General features: G+C 45.5%; 1 long non-coding RNA gene and 2 gene segments (V, D, J or C); 1 reads left to right on the forward strand and 2 right to left on the reverse strand.

Annotated features, from left to right (window-relative positions):
• Window positions 1-10566, forward strand: part of LOC101670626 — a 67828-nt gene extending 57262 nt beyond the window's left edge. Inside the window, 4 exon segments of the C gene segment in view lie at window positions 7055-7333; window positions 7928-7993; window positions 8318-8449; window positions 9625-10566. Coding sequence covers window positions 7055-7333; window positions 7928-7993; window positions 8318-8448 — 476 coding nt within the window.
• On the reverse strand, window positions 4337-12735 carry LOC106006085. The gene is made up of 3 exons (XR_001179957.2): window positions 12192-12735; window positions 11332-11556; window positions 4337-4958 (listed from the first exon to the last, which is right to left on the reverse strand). It is a non-coding gene; the product is annotated as an uncharacterized LOC106006085 (long non-coding RNA).
• Window positions 12736-12828: 93 nt separating this feature from the next.
• On the reverse strand, window positions 12829-15743 carry LOC101671122. The segment is given in 3 exon segments: window positions 12829-13306; window positions 13522-13780; window positions 14701-15743. Coding segments are annotated over 2 exon segments (405 nt in total).
• Between the last annotated feature and the right edge of the window lie 4042 nt (window positions 15744-19785).

Genomic DNA, 19785 nt, shown 5'->3' on the forward strand with positions numbered 1-19785 from the left:
GGAAAAGGAGTCAAAACTGTCCTTATGTTCTTATGGATCCATTAACTCAACCCACTTGCCAAGTCACATGTGTGTCATCACAGAGGTTTTGACAAGTGTCAAAGAGTGCTAAGGCTCCTCCCAGTCCTATCATCTATTACTTGGGTTCTATGTGTGGAAACTAGAGTCTGGAGACCTTGGAGTAAGGCCCAGCCCAGCCACTCACTACCTTAACCATACTTAGCTTCAGTGACTTTGTCTGTAAGAAGCATCTAATAATATCATCTCGTGAAGTTTGTTGCAAAAATGTTTGCTGAAGTGGTATAAACACAAGGCATTTGTAAGTAGCAAAATACTTATACAAATGGTAGTCATCTATGATTATTATGACCATTTGGGTGGCCTCCAATATTTTGTATCAATGGCTCTTCCTCCAACCATCGTGTTCTTTTACCTCTAACTGAGGCATAGTCCTTTATGATTGACTTGAGCCTCATAGTTATGTTTCCACTAACAATAGCCATTTGTCAGCAAATTTGTTAGCAAAGCCAAAATGATTCCTTTCTCCCTTGGGAAAATATAATTGTGAAGCAAGTTTTGAGGGTAAGTGATGACGGGTTGAGGAGGTAATAGCAGAAAAACTAGGGACTTCCCTAAATGCCAATACTCAGAAGATAACACATATCAAACAAGCTGCCAGAATATAATGTTTAGACCTCAGAAACTGCTACAGAGTTTTATGTCTCCAGCTATACTCATTCTGCTCTCCCCACTCCTTCCAAACATGGACGATGAAGAGGGCAAATAGGTAGTGAGGTTTTTCGTAATGATGTGTGAGGTGGTGTAATGAAGCACAACTTGTCTTTGGAAGAGGAACTTGACTCATCGTGGAACCAAGTAGGTTATGCATTTTACCTCAGAGCATATATTCCTCTGGACTTGTAGCCTAATCCTGAATGAATGGAACTTCTTGGGAAGTCAGGAAGTTCCAAACTGGAAACCCACTGTTTTGTTGTTCCAGAGAGTCAAGGTAAAGTATGAGGACAAATTCATTAGGTTTCTCTTAGGAAAATATTCTATATATGCATGGAAACTCAGTTCTGAAGATTTATAGCAGTAAGCCTTCTACAATGGCCTGAACTAAGCCCTTGGTCAAGCTTTTGGTCCCCTCCCTCACTGGGAACAGGGAAAAGGCAAGCTCTAGGTGAGGAGAATCTTCCACTGTTTATGAGGACAGAGAGTCCTAGCCATGGTGTAAGAAGAGAGATGGTTAAAAAGAAGAAAAATATTATTAAGGAAGGAGTTAGATCAAAATAGTCTTTTCTCCCTCAGATGATAAAAGCCAACCTTGCCCTTGTGTCGATCCCCAACACCCCATCCTGGTCTGGGTCAGCCAAGAGCAGTTAATGGGCTCACCTCTTCTGTCAGCCCTGAATTCAAGGACTCTACATTGAATGTAGAATTCAGGAGACTACATCCAATGTAATCACAGCCACCAACTTCAGGACAATAAAGAAGTAATGGTGCTCTCCTAAGGATATTGTCCACTGATAATCTGTTCCAGGGCTTGGAGATCCAGGGGTGATATTCAAGTAGTTTGGGTGACTACCGACAGTCAGTCACTGGGACCAGCCCAGAGAACAGTAGTTTTTCAGAAGCTTTTATAATTGCAGGCATTGCCCCTTACATGGTTAAATTTTATCTCAGAGGAAATAAAGAAGTGGAAAGTTACGTGAATGGAGCAAGGTGGACAGTCCTGAAAGCATCCAGTAGTGTCAACATGGCACCTGCCACTCAGAAGGAAACATAATCTCACAGGGGTTCTTGATTGCCTGTTGCTTCCAGGGAACTAGTGAAATTTGAGGAGTTGTCTCTGAAAGGAGAGAGACTAGAAAGAAAGAGGGAAATAATCGTGTTGTAGCTGATTGCAGTCTGATCGATGTTGGGCAAATTGAATCTGAGCACAAAGTATTGTGTTTCATTTTCCCTTTAAATCATTTCCACTTGAAATTCAGAATTATCTGCAGTGTTAGAATCAAATCTCTGAGGCTGTGCCTTTGGGAGCCTTAGGGAAGAAGGAAAGAGATGAAAGTGATGCTTAGCCCCTCTGCTGGGACGCTGACCCGTGCTCTTCAGCAATACTCCATTTACTTCTTTAGTTTTTTCTTCCTGCCATGATGGAGTGTAATATGATTACATGAAGCTCAGGTAGGGAAAGTGAGAATTTCAAGTCAAGCCCTCAATCCTTAAAGTTTTGACAGCAAATAATGGCCCTATCCAACTGTCATTCCCTTTGGCTCTAGCCCTAGACTCTTGATTTCTGGTGATGAGACAGAGTAATCCATATGGTCTTAAAATTCTATCTCACATGATTATTGTATCCTCCTGAAGCTTGCATCTGGATCCAGAGACAGGATAAATTATAAAATGAAAACAAAACAGTCCAAAGCAAGCAGTGGCTTCCCTGACCCACATCCATGACCCATGGCACTACTGGGCTCCCTGTTGGCTACCAACTTCTTGTTCAACCCTTGGATCCTTAGAATGCCTTTTCCTGGGCTCAGGGAATTAGGAGACAGATTCCTTATTATTGTGAGACTCAGTCTGAGTGATGGGGAAGAAATTAGGTTTCTAATAAAAAAGCAGAATTTGTGACCCAAGAGAAGGAACCAGAATATGAGAACGAGACCTGTGTCTAAGCCCTCTTCAGCCTGACACTTGTTGTAAGAAATGTCACCAGTCAGTACCCCATCCCTGTTCCCAAGCTATCATGTTCTTCTTGGGCAGGCCTTCCAATAAACTGGAAGTTAAATTTACCATCTTGAAGGCAGCTACCTGTACCTGTCACCTTCTTCTCTCCCTCTATGTCAGCCCAGTCCCTGTCCCAATGCTTCCTGGCTGAGATTCTGGGCTCACAACCTCATCCACCAAACTATTATTAGCTTCAAAAGGAACTGAGACGCTGTGCACTCAGCCCCTTGATCTCATCAAGGGCACCTTTGTAGTTCTCAGAGTTGTGGGGTCTCTAGGCTGAGACCCCGGCTGGGGAGGCAGGGCACAGATGTGCTCACCGGGGCCCTAGGGCCAGCCCGAGGCTGGTTAATTGTGAGGCAGCATTGCAATGTGCTCCTGGGATACTCGACAGATGTTTTTTGGAGCTGGCACCAGACTCTTCGTGGAGCCACGTGAGTTGCCTTTTTTCCCCTCTATTTCTGGGGATAAACTGAGTCCTGGCACTGGGGCTGCCATCCAGTTTACATTCCTTGGGAAAGTAGAACTAGATGGAGCACCCCAGGTGTGGGGGTAGGCCAGAGTAAAGTCACCAGGCTGTCACTGAAGTAGCTCTGTAACTAGTTTTGTTCTGAAAAAGCATATGTTAAAACTATAGCCTTGGGGCGCCTAGGTGGCTCAGTCAGTCAAGCATCTGACTCTTGCTCTCAGCTCAGTTCTTGATCTCAGGGTGGTGAATTCAAGCCCCCATTGGGCTCCATGCTGGGTATGCAGCCTACTTCAAAAAAAAAAAAAAAAAAAGGAAAAGAAAAAAAACTACAGCCCCCACTTATTTCTGAAATCTTCAAAGCAGCCAAAAAGACCAGAAAAATTTTAGTAATTGTTGGAGCATATGAGGAGGTAAGGGATATGCAGGGATGCTTTGGCCCAAAATCTCCAGAGGGTTCTTTCATTCTAACCCATCTCTTTGGCTAAGATGACTAGTATACATGCCTCATTGCAGCCTGCAGACAAATGTCCTATAGCTTAGAAGATTCAAAGGAGAGAGGTGGTTTACCAGGTCAGAGTAATCAGGTAGAGCCAAGTTGTATTTCAGTGTTCAAGTTAAATCTCATATTGCCAGAGATCCTTGAAATTGTGAGTGACATTTGTTACAGGTGGTACAATTCTTAGGGAGCCAGTAGGACTCTCTGTGCGAATCTAAAACATAGATGATTTCCACACATAGAACTTAAGAAAGACTATTCAGGAAAGGGATATACTTCTTCTGGTATTGTTGACCAGCACATAACTCTAGCATTGAGTCAGTACTCATAAAAAGAGAAAGCCTGAAAGAAAACAGCAATTGTTCGAACAAATAGCGCTCTGGAACCCACGATGAAATGAATTTATATTAGTGGGCCAAGAAGAAAGACTGGAAAACTCAAAAAATAAACAATTAAATCTTTCAATTTTGGACTATAATAGTACAAATTTTACCCAACTCCAGAGTTTGGTTTAAGTTAAATAAATATAAATATATAAATATAAAATATTTATATAAATATATAAATAAGTTAAATATAAAATATAAATATAAAATATAAAATATAGGTTACATATAGCAACAGTACGAAAAAATGCATTCCATTTTTTTAAATTTTAATTCAGTCAGATAACCTTTTTGTTGTTGTTGTTACCATGATACCAAAGAATAGATTAGAAAAAAAAAATTTAATTTCAAAAAATTGTTTCCAGTAGGTAGGTATTCAATGAGAAAAAGAGTCTGAGAAAAACGTTTTGCCAAATGAATGCATTATGAGTCATCTGAAATGCTAACATTGACATTAAGAGCTCAATATCACAAGGGTATTACCTTCTGCAGACGTTTGTCTTGTCAGCTATATTACATTGTTCAAATTATTTAAACCAGGTCTCTCTAGCCCAGAGTGAACATTGACGACTGACTTAAAATCCCAAGCAAGCCTTAATTATCCAAGTAAATCAGGCTAGGATTGGGTCAAACTCTTAGGTAACCAAGGAGATAGGATTATTTTGTTTTGTTTCATCGTTTCTTTTTTAATGGACTAGTTTCCTTTCGCTGTACCTCATAACTCCCTTGAAACACAACCAGACAACATGTCACCAAGGTCAGTAGAGTGAGCAAGAAATGTCACAAGTCTGAAGACAGGTGAACGAGCAGAACGTGTGGTTTTTCAAGCCGTTACTGCCAGAGTTATCAGCGTCTGTTATCAGTGGCTTCCCTGATGCTGGAAAGCAAAACAAAGAAAGTTTTCTCACATAGGTTGAAATCAGGTTCCAGAAGAGCCCCTTGAAAAAAATCCCCAGCCCCTCTCTTGTCTAGACCTAAATCCAAAAGTGTAAGGAACCAGATTCTTAGGAATGAGTTTCCTGCCCTGAGTGCCTGAAACAGAATCCAGTTTTTCAGCTGAACTCCAGGCAGAGAATAAAGTAGAGAATCTTGATGCTAGTGATGGGGGTGTTTCTCTGAACAGCTGATTCCCTAGGGAAGCTGTGACTGGCCATGGTCCATTTACAAAATGGTGACCAGCAGGAGCTTCCAGACTAGCAAACACTCCATCCCAACCAGATACAACCAATTAATTTGGTTATAGCTCTATTACCGTGAGCTTTACAGCTAAAGCCCGAATCCAAATTCAGGACTGAACATTAGAAAAATCATTGCATTTACTCCCTCATTACAAAGACTTCTCATTTAGCACTACCTTGTGTCTTGATTGTAGATCATAGTAAATAAAAGCACACTGGAATTCAACATTCTTAATTTGATATCACAGGTTTTAAAAACTCACCTAAGGTTTGCTTTGTTTTGTTCTGTTCTGTTTTTGAGAGAAAGAGAGTGTGAGCAGTGGAGGGAAAGGGGAACAAGAGGGAGAAGGAAAGAACTTTAAGCAGACTCTGTACTGAGTGCAGAGCCCCAGGCAGGGCTCCGTCTCACCATCATAAGATCATGACCTGAGCAGAAATGAAGAGTCAGACACTTAAAGGACTGAGCCACTCAGGTGTCCCAAAAATCACCTAAGTTTTTGATATAAGAGCTGTAGTCACACAGCAATTAATATTGAAAATTAGCAGTTAAACTTGTAGTTGGAAATATATCTAGATCATCATTCAGAGACTGGTTGTCTCTCCTGATTTCAGGCATTTTCAGTTGCCTCCTCCCACCCACTTCTTTTTTAACAGTTACTTGAAGATCAGGGCACCTGGGTGGCTCAGTCAGTTAAGTGCCTGGGTCCTGGAATCAAGCCTCATGTCAGGATCCCTGCTCAGCGGGGAGTCTCCTTCTCCTTCTGCCCCCCCCCACCATGCACCCTCTCACTCTCTCTGTGGTTTCTCTCTCAAAAAATTAAAATCTTTAAACAAACAAAAACAGTTATCAAAGATAGCCTAAGAATCCATGTTTCCATGGCCAAAATTTATCATAATTCAGAAACTTCAGTAAGTCATGATGGGAAAGAATCATTACTCCCCCGCCCTCAAAGCTTTAAAACTTTCAGTTTCAAGGAAAGAAAATGATGCGGGTACAGAATGGCAAGTAGATCATAGAGCTCAGGGTGAGGCGTGAATGTAAGAGGAGACCAGGGGCACATAAAATAATGGAGACCAACATTCCACAGCTTCACTTAGAATAAAACAAGAACGGGGTTCAAACTGGTTTTATGTCTATAAGGACTTCCTGGGAATGACAGTTGTCATTTCTGATTAAAGACTCAAAACAAACTGCAGGATAGTCCCTTACAAAAGAATAAGTATCCACCTAAAGGCACAGAGATGTACTCCTTAACTTCAGCGGTTATCCTTTCTGATCTGTAAAATGGAGATGAGACCCTGAAGTGATCCCATCACTACCATCCTCAGAGTATTTGAACCAGTCAGCTAGTCCTTCTCAGACTTGTGTTTTTGATTGACACAATGCCAAGAACAAGCACCCAGCCTGCTCTCACTCCAAGGGCTGACACATTTAAAGTAAACCAACGATGCAGACAGCTACTCAGCCTGACTGTGATTGTCCAGAGGATTGATGAATAAAATATAGATAACTGAAACTCAGACGATCTAGAAACTTCTTTGTAGTTGTTCTTTTCCATCTCAGCTTCAGCTGTGTCACTTAGCAACTCCTACCTAGAAGTCAAACTGACTGCCTTTCATTTCCACTTCCCTTGGCCACACTTTGATGGGAGCACTAAGAACCCCAGGTCACTCACAGGATGCACGATTGTCTAGATTATAATGTTTGTCCCCAACGGAATTGAAGTAAACACCATTGTTTAACTCCCACACTTGTGGATAACCATCTTCCAAAATAAATTGATTATATTTACAGGAAGCCAGCCTCCTGCCAAACCATTCGTTTTCACCATGAAAAATGGCTCCACTGTTGCTTGTCTGGTGAAAGATTTCTACCCTAAGGAAATAGACATAAAGCTTGAAGCACCCAAGACTATAGTAGAATTTGACCCTGCTATCGTCGTCTCTCCCAGTGGGAAGTACAGCGCTGTCAAGCTGGGTCGGTATGAGGATTCCAATTCAGTGACCTGTTCGGTTGAACACAACAATGAAACCGTGCGCTCCACTGACTTTGAACCAAAGAAAAGTCCTTCAGGTAGGTCATATCTAGCTTCAAGGGGTTGGAATTGTAGGGATGAAGCGTTAAGGGAAAGGGAAGCTGGAGATTTAAACTCTTGACCGATCACTGTCAATATGGCATCACGCAGGAAACAAGGCTGAGGCCCAACTAGGCCCATCATTGACTTGGATTTGAACTCTGCATCCCCAAGCTGGAACCTGAGATAAAGCCCAGCTTATTTCACCCCCACCCCCACTTCTTCTTCATCAACCACTGTCTACTTTGTACTGATGACTGTCCTCCTACTAGACCCTGGGTTAAAAATTTATGTACAGTCTAATCCAGTGTGAATACCAAAACAAGGGGGCAGGCTGGCCTATCATGGGATTGAGAATCCTAGTTCTTCCTACAGATTAGAGGCATACCTGATTGTGGCACTCACAGTGTAACAAAACAAAACAAAATCCAGAATGGGAAGAATGCTGGCTATGTGAACAGCTGTCTGAACTTAACCAAGTCATACCCCCGGTCCTCAGTTTGCTTACTTAGAGTCTCCTCCACTTTTAAAACCTGAAATCCTTTGAACCTCTCGGTTACCGGTAAATCCCTGACCACTGCTGTTTGTTCTAGATAACGTAAAACCAACAGAACCTGGAAGCATGGAGCAAACTTCAGAGAACCTCTATGGGCGCGAAGGTTAGTTGTAACCAAGGGCTAACTTCAGAACTGAGGGTTAAAGCAAATTCTGTCATTGTCAGATGGGGCCAAAAGTCACCATCTTTCAAAAGAAAACAAAAACCACACCCAAGCCCAGTAGGTTCCCTATGAGTCTCTCAGCAGAGCTTGCCTGGCTGGGAGTGAGCAGCAGCAGGGGGTCCCAGAGGGCAGCGAGCTGGACTTGTAGACCAGGCAGAATGCTGGTGATGGGGGCGGGCTGCTTGGCAGTGTTGTGGGCTCAGTCTCTGGAAGGGAACTTAATCTCTTGCTAAAGCCACCGTCTTTACTCTTGTTCAACCACAGTTCACCGGAGCTCACAGTTCACAGCCGGGAAGGTGAACATGCTGTCCCTCACAGTGCTGGGGCTCCGAATGGTGTTTGCCAAGAGTCTTGCCATCAATTTTCTCTTGACTGCCAAGTTATTTTTCTTTTAAGGTAAGAAGAATTGGCTATATCTTATTCCTACCCCTACATGAACTATGCTACACAGGGAGAAAAGGAGTTTAGGAATGTAATGGGCCAAGAAGCCTTGGGAAGAGAAAACCACATAGGGACATATTATGATTTAATAAGGTGGGCCTCCTCAGATACTCATCATAACGCCCCGTCTCCTGTTATCCTCTTGTTTCAGAGGCTTGACTCTTGTTTCAGAGCCAGACTCAAATGCATTATGTAGTATAATGTGATACCAGCCAATAATCCCCACCTCCATCCCAGAAGCTAAAAAAAATTACAGAGCTAAATAAGGAGAAATAGTTTTCTTTATTTACTATTTTGTTTATCTGGCCAAGGGGCCAAGGGTTATAGGCAAGGCCGTCAGTAAAGCTTTGCCCAAAGAATTCCCAGAACCTGCCTTTGCCTAGACAAAAGGGATGCCAGCTCCCATTCCTTTATCACAGGACTCCAATGTGTAGACCAGCCCATCTTTGGGATGAACCTCCACCCCTATTAGTAGTGACCATCCCAGTGCTAGCTACTCACGCTGCATATGGAGTCACAGCTGAGACATTATTTGCCTGCTACTTATATTCCTTCTTCAGGTAATCTCAGACACGAAGTTCAAACTGGGGCCTAGGTTTGCCTACAAAGCCCCTTCCCAGCTCCCCCAAACACTCCTCAGTCCCAACTCCTGATCTAAGGACAACTGTGGATTTTGAATGTCAGACTGATCCAACCCAACCTGAAAACAATGTCCAGTCACTTCCAAATAGGTGACTGGTTCTAGGCGGTGTGACTATCTAGAAAGAACCCGACACTAGGAATCAAAAAAGATGTGGGTTTTCACCCTGACCTTGTCCCTAACACTCTGCTACCCTAGCCTGTTGGCTCCACCTCTTTGGGCCTGAGTATTTGTGTCCATAAAACAAAGGAGCTATGACTGAGGAGAGCAAATGGGTTCCATGGCTTATGCCAACATTGATGGGTTAATACTGACTGACTGCATTATGGCCATGTGCAGAAGGGAACCAGGCTACAAGAGATTAGTGACATCTGCAAGGATATAACCTTGGAAAGTGCTGGCCAGCCCCAGATGACACGAGGACCATGATTCCTCTCAGCCCTGGTGGTCTATGATCTATGACACTCTGACAACTGTCCTTCACTTGCAGGCTGACCGGCATGAGAAGACTCCATTATGAGACTCTCACGTTACGTCTTCATAAAAGCCTACAGGGTTGCTGTCTCCTAAGCTTCTGACTTCTTGGTGATTCAAGTCGACCTCCTGCAGCCTTGTATAAATGGCTGCTACCAAACCAGGTTTCCTTCAGAGACACAAACCCAGCTCATTTCCCAGCTGAGTGGAAAGACAAAAGTTCTGGGGAGTTAGGGAGGTTATTATTCTCCTAACAGCTCTATATGCTGCTTTCTAAAGAGATATAGGACTCATTTTCTTTTTTTCTTTTCTACAACTAATATGCTTGGGGAAAGGTGTTTTGTTCCTTTGACTTTCTTTGCCTTAGGAAGTAGAGAGTGGGAGCCAAGGCTTCCCAGCTCCATGGTCTCTGAGGAAAATAGACCTTGGGGGTCGGAGAGCAGATGGCTCTGCCCAGCCCAGCACTAGATTTGCCCCAAGCTGGCATTTCCAGCCACAAAAGCCCTTTCTGCTTTTCCCAGTACTTTACAAACAAAATCACATTTGAATTCCCATGCAGCTGGTGGGGTTTCTAAAACCTCATCCAAATGCTCTCTGAGCTATTAGCAAAGATCAGAGTAAAATACAGAGAAAATGCACTTATTTCTATTAACTGATTTAACAAACGCGAATTAACTCTCTCTATTTTCCGGGCACTGTGCCGAGGGTACAAAGATAAGTAAGATGTGGGCCTGCTTTCAAGCAGCGAATTGTGCAAGTGTTTCTGGAGGGAGGGAAGAGGAATGAGACCCTTCAATTTCGGCTGTAAAAAGATTATCTTTCGAGGGGTTTGCCTGCCAGTCTGTGCACAGGGAATGTGAGGTCAGGGGACGATGATTCTTGCCTGCCCCGTGTTGTTGATGGTTTTCTGCCATTCGGTGTTGTTCTCTGTTGCATTTATTAAAGTGCATTGAGTGTGCCTTGCCTCTAGCTTTACTCACAACACACCACCGCAGGGAGTAAGGGGGGTGCTGCGAACTCTCTGTTAGGCAAAAAGAAGCCAAACTGAGCTTATAGGTCATGCTGTGGCTTCCTGAGCCCCAGACCTGCTGACTTCTTGGTGATTCAAGTCGACCTCCTGCAGCCTTGTATAAATGGCTGCTACCAAACCAGGTTTTCTTCAGAGACAACAAGGCTCCCGCCTTGGGGACCCTAACCTGGGTTTCCAGCTGTCGCTGCTTTTCACAGCAATGACCTTTCTGTGGCCTATAAGCTGCACCACTCCCACCTCAACAAAGCTACAGCTTCTTCCAAGTGCATCCGCCCAGGCAGCAGAGCCCCTGCTCCCCAGTACTGTGGTTTCCTCAGCACCGAGGACACTATGTAGGGTACCAACTGGGGGTTTGTGAGGTCACAAATGAAAAAGCCACCCTCACTAATTCCCCCTGCCATCGCCGTCTGCAGACTGCCAGGTTATGTTTTCATGGCCCAGAGTGAAGAAAGACGCAGTAGCACTCTGATTCAGTGGGTGTGGGACTGTCTAGGTGGATAAGCAGGTGCATGCAGGGAAAACCATTAAAAAGGCTCCACACAACATCCCCTAGTCTGTGGAAAGAACACCTCCTTCCAAAACATTCCCATCTGTTACCTGGGACAGCATGTTTCTGTGAGTGGCCAAGAACAAAAAGATCACACCCTCATTTTTTAGATGGAAAAAATATGCCCTCCGGAAAAGGTAACATACCTTGTCTGAAGTCATGCACTGAGGCAAGGACGGGGCTGTGGGCTGAACCACATTATCAAGAGCACCAGCCCGAAGTTCATTCTACTGGAGTAGAATGGCGCTGTCTTCAGGCTCCACCAGGGAGAGCACCCCCAAGGCAAGGACAAGGTGTTGATTTGATTTCAGCTGGACTGGACTTCAGGGTTGTCCTCTGTTTAGCATACAAATGAGCCACCCTCTGATCCACTTTGGTGAAGAAAAAAAAAAATCCTAGTTTATCACAGGATCTCAAATTTCCTCCACCAAAAGGAGCCTCCAGAAAAGATAATTGGCAGGAGCCGGGCATGGGATCATGGCTGTCTTCAGGTCTGGGGAGCATCATCCTGCAGATTCTAGTTTCCTAGAGCTTCCACATACAGCACCTCATTTAAGCCCACAGCAACCCTGAGGGAGTCCTCCAGAAGACGGCTGCACACACTCAGTCATGGGCAGAACAGAGACCCCGAAGGCTGAGTCAGCTGCCCACTGCCATTGGCTCCCTCACCCATGCTCTCTATGTTCTTCTCTCTAGTGACTGTCTTTCACCCACCTGTTTTGAAGTAAACAGCTGAAGTAAAGCCTGCTGGGGCACCCCTGAGAGGGAGAGCCCTAAAATGTGGCACCTGCCCTTGGCTTTGTCATTAACCAGCTCTCTCTGACCTTGGGAATGAATGTCCCTCATGTCTCTGGGCTCCAGTGCTGCAATAGCTAAGGCTTCTACCCTCTCCTAGGTTACGTCTCCCAACTCTACTCATTGTTTTAAGGCAGAGAATTCAACAGAAATGAAGGAAAGAGGGACCCGCTCCCGGGGCTTGGGGCTTTTCTATTTTGACATCACGTACTTGGCTTTCCCTGAAGATGATGGTCTTCCTTGGAGACACTCCTGAGCTCCAGACTCAGGGGCTTTGAAGCTGGTGTTCTGGGAATCACAGACAACCTGCTGGGAGTATCTCAAGGCTCTCCAGTGAAAGAAAAATGTTCTCCAAATAAAGTAAATAAAATGGTGGTGTCAAAGAGCATTCGAGAAAAATAAGGTAACTATACAAGAAGGCGCAGGAAAAAAAGGTGAATTGGGAAATTTTTTAAGTAACTTTGTGTCTAATTTTGAGTCTTCAAAAGAAAACAGAATGAATCACAATAAGGGATAAATGATGGAGACTAAAATAAAGACCCTCCTGATGAGCTCTCCCTAGCCTGGCCTTTCACATGCCCCATTCTAGTATCTTCACAGGACTCACAGCACGTACTTGTCAGCCCTGCTCTGTGAGGCATGAGAGAGCTGGGCACTGGGGACGCAAAGATGAGAATTCTTCAGACATCTCTCTCCCCCTCTGCCACCACCAGGGCCCACTGAGTCAGAAGGGGGGAGGTGCTCTGCTCCATCTGAAGCCGGGGGGGGGGGGGGGGGGGGGGGGGGGGGGGGGGGGGGGGGGGGGGGGGGGGGGGGGGGGGGGGGGGGGGGGGAAAGCTGGCTTTTTATTATTCAGCAGACCCCCTGGGGCACCTCTGAAGGCCAGGCCAGGCCAGAGCACAAAATAACTGGGAAGAAGGATCGCATGTCTGGGGACATGAGCTGCCCTGAGAGGTAGCTAGAGGGGGCTGTGCCCGGGGTTTATGTTCAGACTTCCTGGGCACCTGAGACACTGTGGGGGGTTCAAGGCACAGAAGTAAGTGGCGCTGTCTTCAGGCTCCACCAGGAAGATCACCAAGTGGAAGGTTCTCTGGGACGGATTGTGCAGCACAGAAAACCGACCCCCAGTAAAATCTGCATTGTGGGATAGAGTTTTATCCCGGTAAAGGATAAACTGAAAGGAGTGATCTGGCCATATGCGGTACCAGTACAAATCAGGGTTTGATTCTGAAGTGTAATAGGTACAGAACAGCTTCACGCTACTGCCACTGGCCACTATCTGGTCTGGGGGGCTCTGGGTCACTTGGTCACACAGCACGCTCTTGTCTGTGAAGAGAAGAAAGAGGATATAGTGAGATCCCGCACTCCACAGGCACTGGGTCCCACATGGGCCCATCCGGAGGGAACTCCGTGGGCAGAGGCAAGAGGAGGAGAATAACTAGAAAACCAAGTATACAGAGAAACAGGACAGGCGCTGAAAGTGAGAGAAAGGGAAACAGGGTGGTAGGCTATGAGGAAGGTACACAAGTGAGTGTACTCACAGGAAAGCAAAAAGCTAAAGCCCACAATAAAAATCATCTTCGCCTCCTATCAGGGCCGAGGCTGGAGAATAAACTGGGGCCCCTGAGGTCTCTGAGACCATCTTAGGGCTTCTGAGGAAGAAGGTGGGAGGGAATGCGAGCAGGCAGGCACCGGGAGGGTCATGTGACTGAATGAGCTCTAGCTCTGCCAGCAACTGCTTCGCCCAAGAAACTGTTGTTATTGTTCTTTTGGTCCTCCATCCATCTTGAAGGAATCCTCCTGTAAAACACAAAGAAGATGAATTAATTAAACACATACACAGAGAACTAGAACCTGCAAGCCCAAGGATCACATGCTTAGACATCCACCTGCTATATGAGAGGCTTTCCGCCCTGCCTGTATACTCGGGCCCAGACTGGGGACCAGGCGCAGGTCCCCCAGCACCTGGCAGAGCCACACTTGTGCCCAAGAAATGCTGTTCATCTTATCTCTTAGTCCTCCATGGAAGGAGGGAGGGAAGAGGATTGAATAAGATCGATTCTAAAATCTCTCCCAGCCCTGAATTCTAGAAATCTATCTCTGATGCCTGGATGCACACCCTGCCTTCCCCCCACACCCCCTGCCCCAGAGTGCTTCCTGCATGTCACACAGTGTGACTTTCCATCTTTCAGGAGGCCCCTTGCAGCCCACACAGGGCTCCAGCTGGCAGATGTTCCCCCAAAGCAGAACTTTCCACAGGCGGAGCTGCTGTGACTGGGTTCCAAGCTTACTGGGCCAGTGCCGGTTGGGAGGCCCTGGAACCGGCCCTTCCAGCCACACGCCAGACAAATGGCTTGTTCTCTATAGGCTAGGACATAACAGTGGCGGGAAAGCACTGCCCTGAGAAAGAGAAGACTGACTCCCTCACTGCCCCAAACTCAGGAGTGTTTGTGGAAGGGTTTGCGAGGGTATAAATCAGATGGTGGCAGCTGGACCCCTTTCCTGGGCCTGTAACACCCTTCAAATGGTCCTCCTGCTGCCTCCTGTCCAACCTCACGTCCCTCATACACACGCACACACACACACCCCATAATGCCAGTTCCATGAGGGCAAAGACCTTCCCAGTTGGTCACTGATATACCCTCAGCGCCTAGGATAATAATCGATCAGTAAACATTTGTGGGATAAAGGAATGCAGTATTCTTCACTTAAAAACTCACCATTGACGTGGATCAGTTTGCAGGACACCCAATTAAGTTCGGTTTCAAAAGAACTTTTAGTGATAAAAAAAAAAAAAAAATTGTTGTAAATTTCAGATAAGTGAGGAGTGAGGAGCCCAATGCAGGGCTTGATCACTGGTCACCCTGTATTCGATCTGGCAACCCCAGGCCTGAAGAAAGCAAACACTGGGCAGCCCCAAGTCCCCCACCATGAGCATCCCCAGTCCGCCCCCCCCCACACCCCAGGAAGGGGTATGAGGATGGTTCAGTGACCACGCTGCCCTGGCCAGCACTGCCCCCTGCTGGCTGGGGTCCCCTCCACAGGAACCCAGCCCTCTGCTGGCAGAGGACTACCTCAGAGCCTCCAAGTCTCCCAGGTCCATGAGCTCTGCCAGGCCCCACCCAGATTCTGGGGTCTGTCCCTGCCCTAAAGGTGTCAGCAGCCTTGATATTTAAAAGAGAGCTGAGTGTTCCCTTCCTAATTTAGACAGTAGCAATTTTCAAATTTAGCTGCTCCTTGTCTTCCGGCTGCCCAAGGTCTATTCCCCCTGACCACAGCCAACAACAGAGAAGACGGTTTCAGACACCCTCCCACAGAGGGACGCCCCATGCCCTAATGCTTCTCCCAGAACATTCAGACTCTGAGACCTCCTTGGGGTGGTGTAGTCATGACTCTCCCCACCAGGCTGTCCTCCCAACAGTCTTTGAAGGCCTCCCTCCAGGAAGGGCACTTCTTGGAACAGCAGTGCAGTGTCATGATGAAGAATGAGCTTCTGTCACAGAAACAAAGTAGAGTGGTTGTCACCCGGGGTCGGGGCAGGAGACAGGGCAAGATGCTGGCCCCCGGGTACAAATTGCCAGTTAGAAGATGAACAAGTTCTGGGAATCTCATGTAAAGCCTGGTGATTATAGTTGATACCATTGTATTATATACTTGAAAGTTGCTAAGGAAATAGACCTTCAGTGTTCTCTCAGGGCACCAGCATGGTGCAGTTGGTTAAGCATCCTACTCTTGATTTCGGCTCTGGTCATGATCTCAGGTCCCAGGATCGAGCCCCTCATCGGGCTCCTCACTCAACATGGAGTCTGCTGAAGATTTTCTCTCTCCCCCATCCCTCCCCCCTTGCTCTTGCTCTCTCTCTCCCACTCAAATAAACAAATAAAATCTTAAAAATTTTTAAAAAGATCATAAATGTTCCCACCACAAAAAAAGTCATGGTGATTATGTCACGTGCTAGAGGTACAAGCTCACACTGTGTTGGTGACCATCTTGCAACATGTGAAAACATCAAATCAAAGGCTGTACACCTTAAATGTACACAGTGCTATATCCATTATTTCTCAACAAAGCTGTAAGAGAATTTTTTTTTCATTTTTAATGAAAAAAACAAGAGAGAAGTGGGGTTCTGGAGGCAGGTGCCTGGGTTCACTCAGCTCCAGCATTTCTTTGTTCCATGACCTTAAGTGTGACCTAACCCTTCCAAGCCTCAATTTCTCCCTCTGTAAAATGGAGGTGACAGTACTAGCTTTTTCACAGGACTGCTGGAATATTAAATGAAATAATGTATGCAAGACGCCGGTAAATGATCTGGAATTAGCTTTGTTGTCGCTCTTGCAATGTTTGCTAAATGGACTGATAAATATAACTCCTGAGAGATTTATTCACCTCAAAAATATTTAGAGAAAAGATGCTGAATAAATCTAAAAAAAAAGTTGTGAAATCTGGTGAAAGTCACATTGTACCAATTAATGGTCAAAAAAAAAAAAGTGACCCATATCTTTAATTTTTTGCCCATTTTGCAAGCATGTCATAGAGCTCCGTGCCCTCCTGAGCCCTAAGACCACGGGGCTCTTCCCAAATCCTTAAGATCAGTGGGAGCCTGAGAAATGAACCTTCCAAGCCTGCTTGTATGTTTTCTAAATTTTGCAACAGGCTTCTTCATGAGAGACCACAATGCGCAACTGAGTACAGTCAAGTGACCCCCAACGTTTCAGGAGAAGAGAGACTCTCAGAATGTAATGACCTATTCCAGACTTCTCACCCTTGAATTTCTCTATCGCAGCCCCTTTAAACCTATGATGCCTGCAGCCTGAGCAGCTCCCCAAGGCCTCATGAGTGCCCCAGACTGCCTTTCATTAGCCTGAAACCACACCTCCAGAGCAGCCCTTGGACTTGGCGAGGTCCCTGGCGGGATTTGGTAGACAAGGCCATTCTTGTCCCACAGCTTGGCTCTTGGTCACTGCAGTCCTTCAAAAAAAGACTTTTCTCCCCGCTTCTGCCTAGGTGGGCGGCTCTGTTTTTGACCTTGCAGCGCCCTCTGCTGCTCTAATTAGCCTATCTCCATAAATAGGTCATTGGGGATGGTGACGGAAAACAGGTCAGGGGAGGAAAATATTCTTTGTTCACAACTTAAGTCAAAGCTGCTGCTTCTGTTCCCGTTTCGCCTTCAACCCCCCGAGCTGCAGCTGTTTCTCTGGTGGCCTATCCTCCCCAGTCACTCAAAGAGGACCTCTATAAGGATATAAGACGGTACCCTAAGAGGGTACATGGGCATTTTCTTGTCAACAAAAAGTGTAATGCTGCAGTAGAGGCCATGGGGAAATGTTCTTGGGTGGATATGGACAAATGTATCTCTTTTTATGAAAGAATAGAAACGTGATCAAAAGGAAACGCTTAGAGACATCTGAATGTGTGGTGATGGGAGCTGAATGGTCTAGAGAAAAAGGGTTTTTCCATCACTTTTTCTCTGTACCACATTCTATTCCAAGCCCCCCCAGGACAGACCTGGGCTGATGGAAAACGGGAAGTATGTCAGACAGGGAATGAGGTCCCACAGATGCCGTTCACCCCCAGGCAGGGGGACCTCCCAGGACCTCTGTTTTGGGAAGGATCTTGCTGAAGGCCCTTTGGGCAAGAACTGGTGTGAAGAGCCCCAAAGCCAGCGTTTGAAGGAGAGCTGCGAGGAAGAAGCGAAACTTCTGTGGCGCTGCTGTTGCCATGTCTGGAGCCTCCTGTGAGAAGAACGGTCTTGGTCCAACTAGGTCAGTGACCCCTTTTGGGATGGGGCGGTGTGGGACCTGACTCTTGTCAGCCAGGTTTCACAAGACTTCTATAGGGTCTTTTCAGCAATCACTCCCCAGGGCGAGGAGGCTGAACAGGTTCTATGTGACTGGTCACAATAGTGGCTTTCTGGAACACTGTTCAGAAGGACTGTGAGGCCACATACAGATTCAGAGATAAAGAGTGATGTGTCTATTAGCAAGATATGTCATGGGAGCAGGAGCAGGAGGCAACACCACACGGTTTCGTGTTTGCCACCTTGCTCTAGATGTCATTCCTGTAATGAGTCCCACAGAGAAAGGATAATCAGAGCCAACTTTCTGTTGGATTAGCCTTTTGGTAAAGAACAAATTTTTAAATCTCTGTCTTCCCTTTGGCTTCCCTGGAATCTCACGGACCATTTCCCCTACTAGCAATTGCTGGTGCCTGCAGCCTAAGAAATTTAAAAAAAAAAAAAATTAATGAGTTATGATGCTCTCTCTCTTTCTTGAAATTATAAACTATGCACCAAAATCAACTGCCTTGTTTGTATGGCTTACCGACTGTTTAACAGGGATAACCATACCTGCGCTGGCCACAGAATTCCTAGGGGAGATCCTTATGCTCCTGAATCACAGGAAGGGAGCAGCAGACGCAGCACTGGGACTCAGGAGTCCTGAGTTTTAGCCCTAGCTCTGCCTTGACCTACCTACATGACCTTGAGCAAATTTATCTCTCAGGACTTCCGCTTCTCCATCTTTGAAATGAGGGCATTGGCCCAGGAGGTCATTAAGCTCCCTTTCAGGTCTCACACCCTAGGATTCTAATATGAAGCCACAGAGCTGACCTAGGAGAGTTACTAGTTTATAGTCCTCCCATGCATGTTGCTTGAGGTCCTCATTGCCCAGCGAGGAGGAAAAAGCAAAGCAGGCTTCTTCACTGGGGAGTAACACAATTTCTTGATTCAATATGTGTGATTCATCAGAGCCTGGAGGTTCAGGCCCAGATGCCAACTTGGAATCTGGTTATTATTGCATCTGGGAGACAGAAAGTGCTGAAAACAGCCTTTGGAAGAAACATCAATTTGGCCAAAAAAAAAAAAAAAAGAAGAAGAAGAAGAAAGAGGCATCTTTGCATAGTGTGATAACATTTTGATATCTTATTTATCATCTTCATCCCTGAAATCTACTCTGCTCTCTTCTGTGTCTGCTCTGAAAGAGGGAAGCAGGGCAGACCTTCCCCAGGGAAGATGGGGCACCTGCAGGGGACAGACAGGCATCTCAGTCTAGCGAGGAAACAGAACAAAGTTGATGCCACATGCCTTTCAACCATGCTGATGCTTCTGGTTTTTGTAAAGGTGCTCACCCCTGTGGGAATGGGGTTAATAGGAAACTGACATTTAGAACCAAGACTAAAAAGAATCATGAAACTCAGCAAGTAATATCTGGCAGAATTAATTTTTTTTCATCTGAAAATTGTCAGAGAGATAGTCAAGTGTTCCTCGAGGACTAGGAACAAAAGATGAATGTTTAATACAATTCAATTTAACGAACATTTATTAAGTGCCCAGAGTTTTTCCCAGGGATCATCTGGGCCCGTTTCTGAGAAGACGTGATCAATGCCCTAAGGGAGGAGGGGGTTTTATCAATGGGCCAGAGGCTGGATGACCGGTGACAACAGATTCACTTTTGAGACCCAGGCATGGTTGAATGTGGACCTGAGTAAGAAGCTGAGCTTCAGAAGAAAAAATTTAAAAATGTGTACAACAGCATGGAAAATCTAAAACACGAGGTAATCAAAAATGTTATTTTCTGATAGGCTTTAGCATGTATTTCATTATTTTCTAGGGCAGGCTTACTTTCCCAGTTGTAAGCCATCTTGAGCTGATCTATAAAGTCTTTGGGAGGAAAGTTTTTTAAGAATTGTACATTTCTGAAATTAGGCTCCCTAATTTTCTGTCTTTCTGATCATGATTTCATTATTTTCTAGGGCAGGCTTACTTTCCCAGTTGTAAGCCATCTTGAGCTGATCTATAAAGTCTTTGG

This window comes from Mustela putorius, unplaced genomic scaffold, assembly GCF_011764305.1.
Source record: "Mustela putorius furo isolate JIRA1106 unplaced genomic scaffold, ASM1176430v1.1 tig00003898_pilon_pilon_pilon, whole genome shotgun sequence".
NCBI classification, from domain to species: Eukaryota; Metazoa; Chordata; class Mammalia; order Carnivora; family Mustelidae; genus Mustela; species Mustela putorius.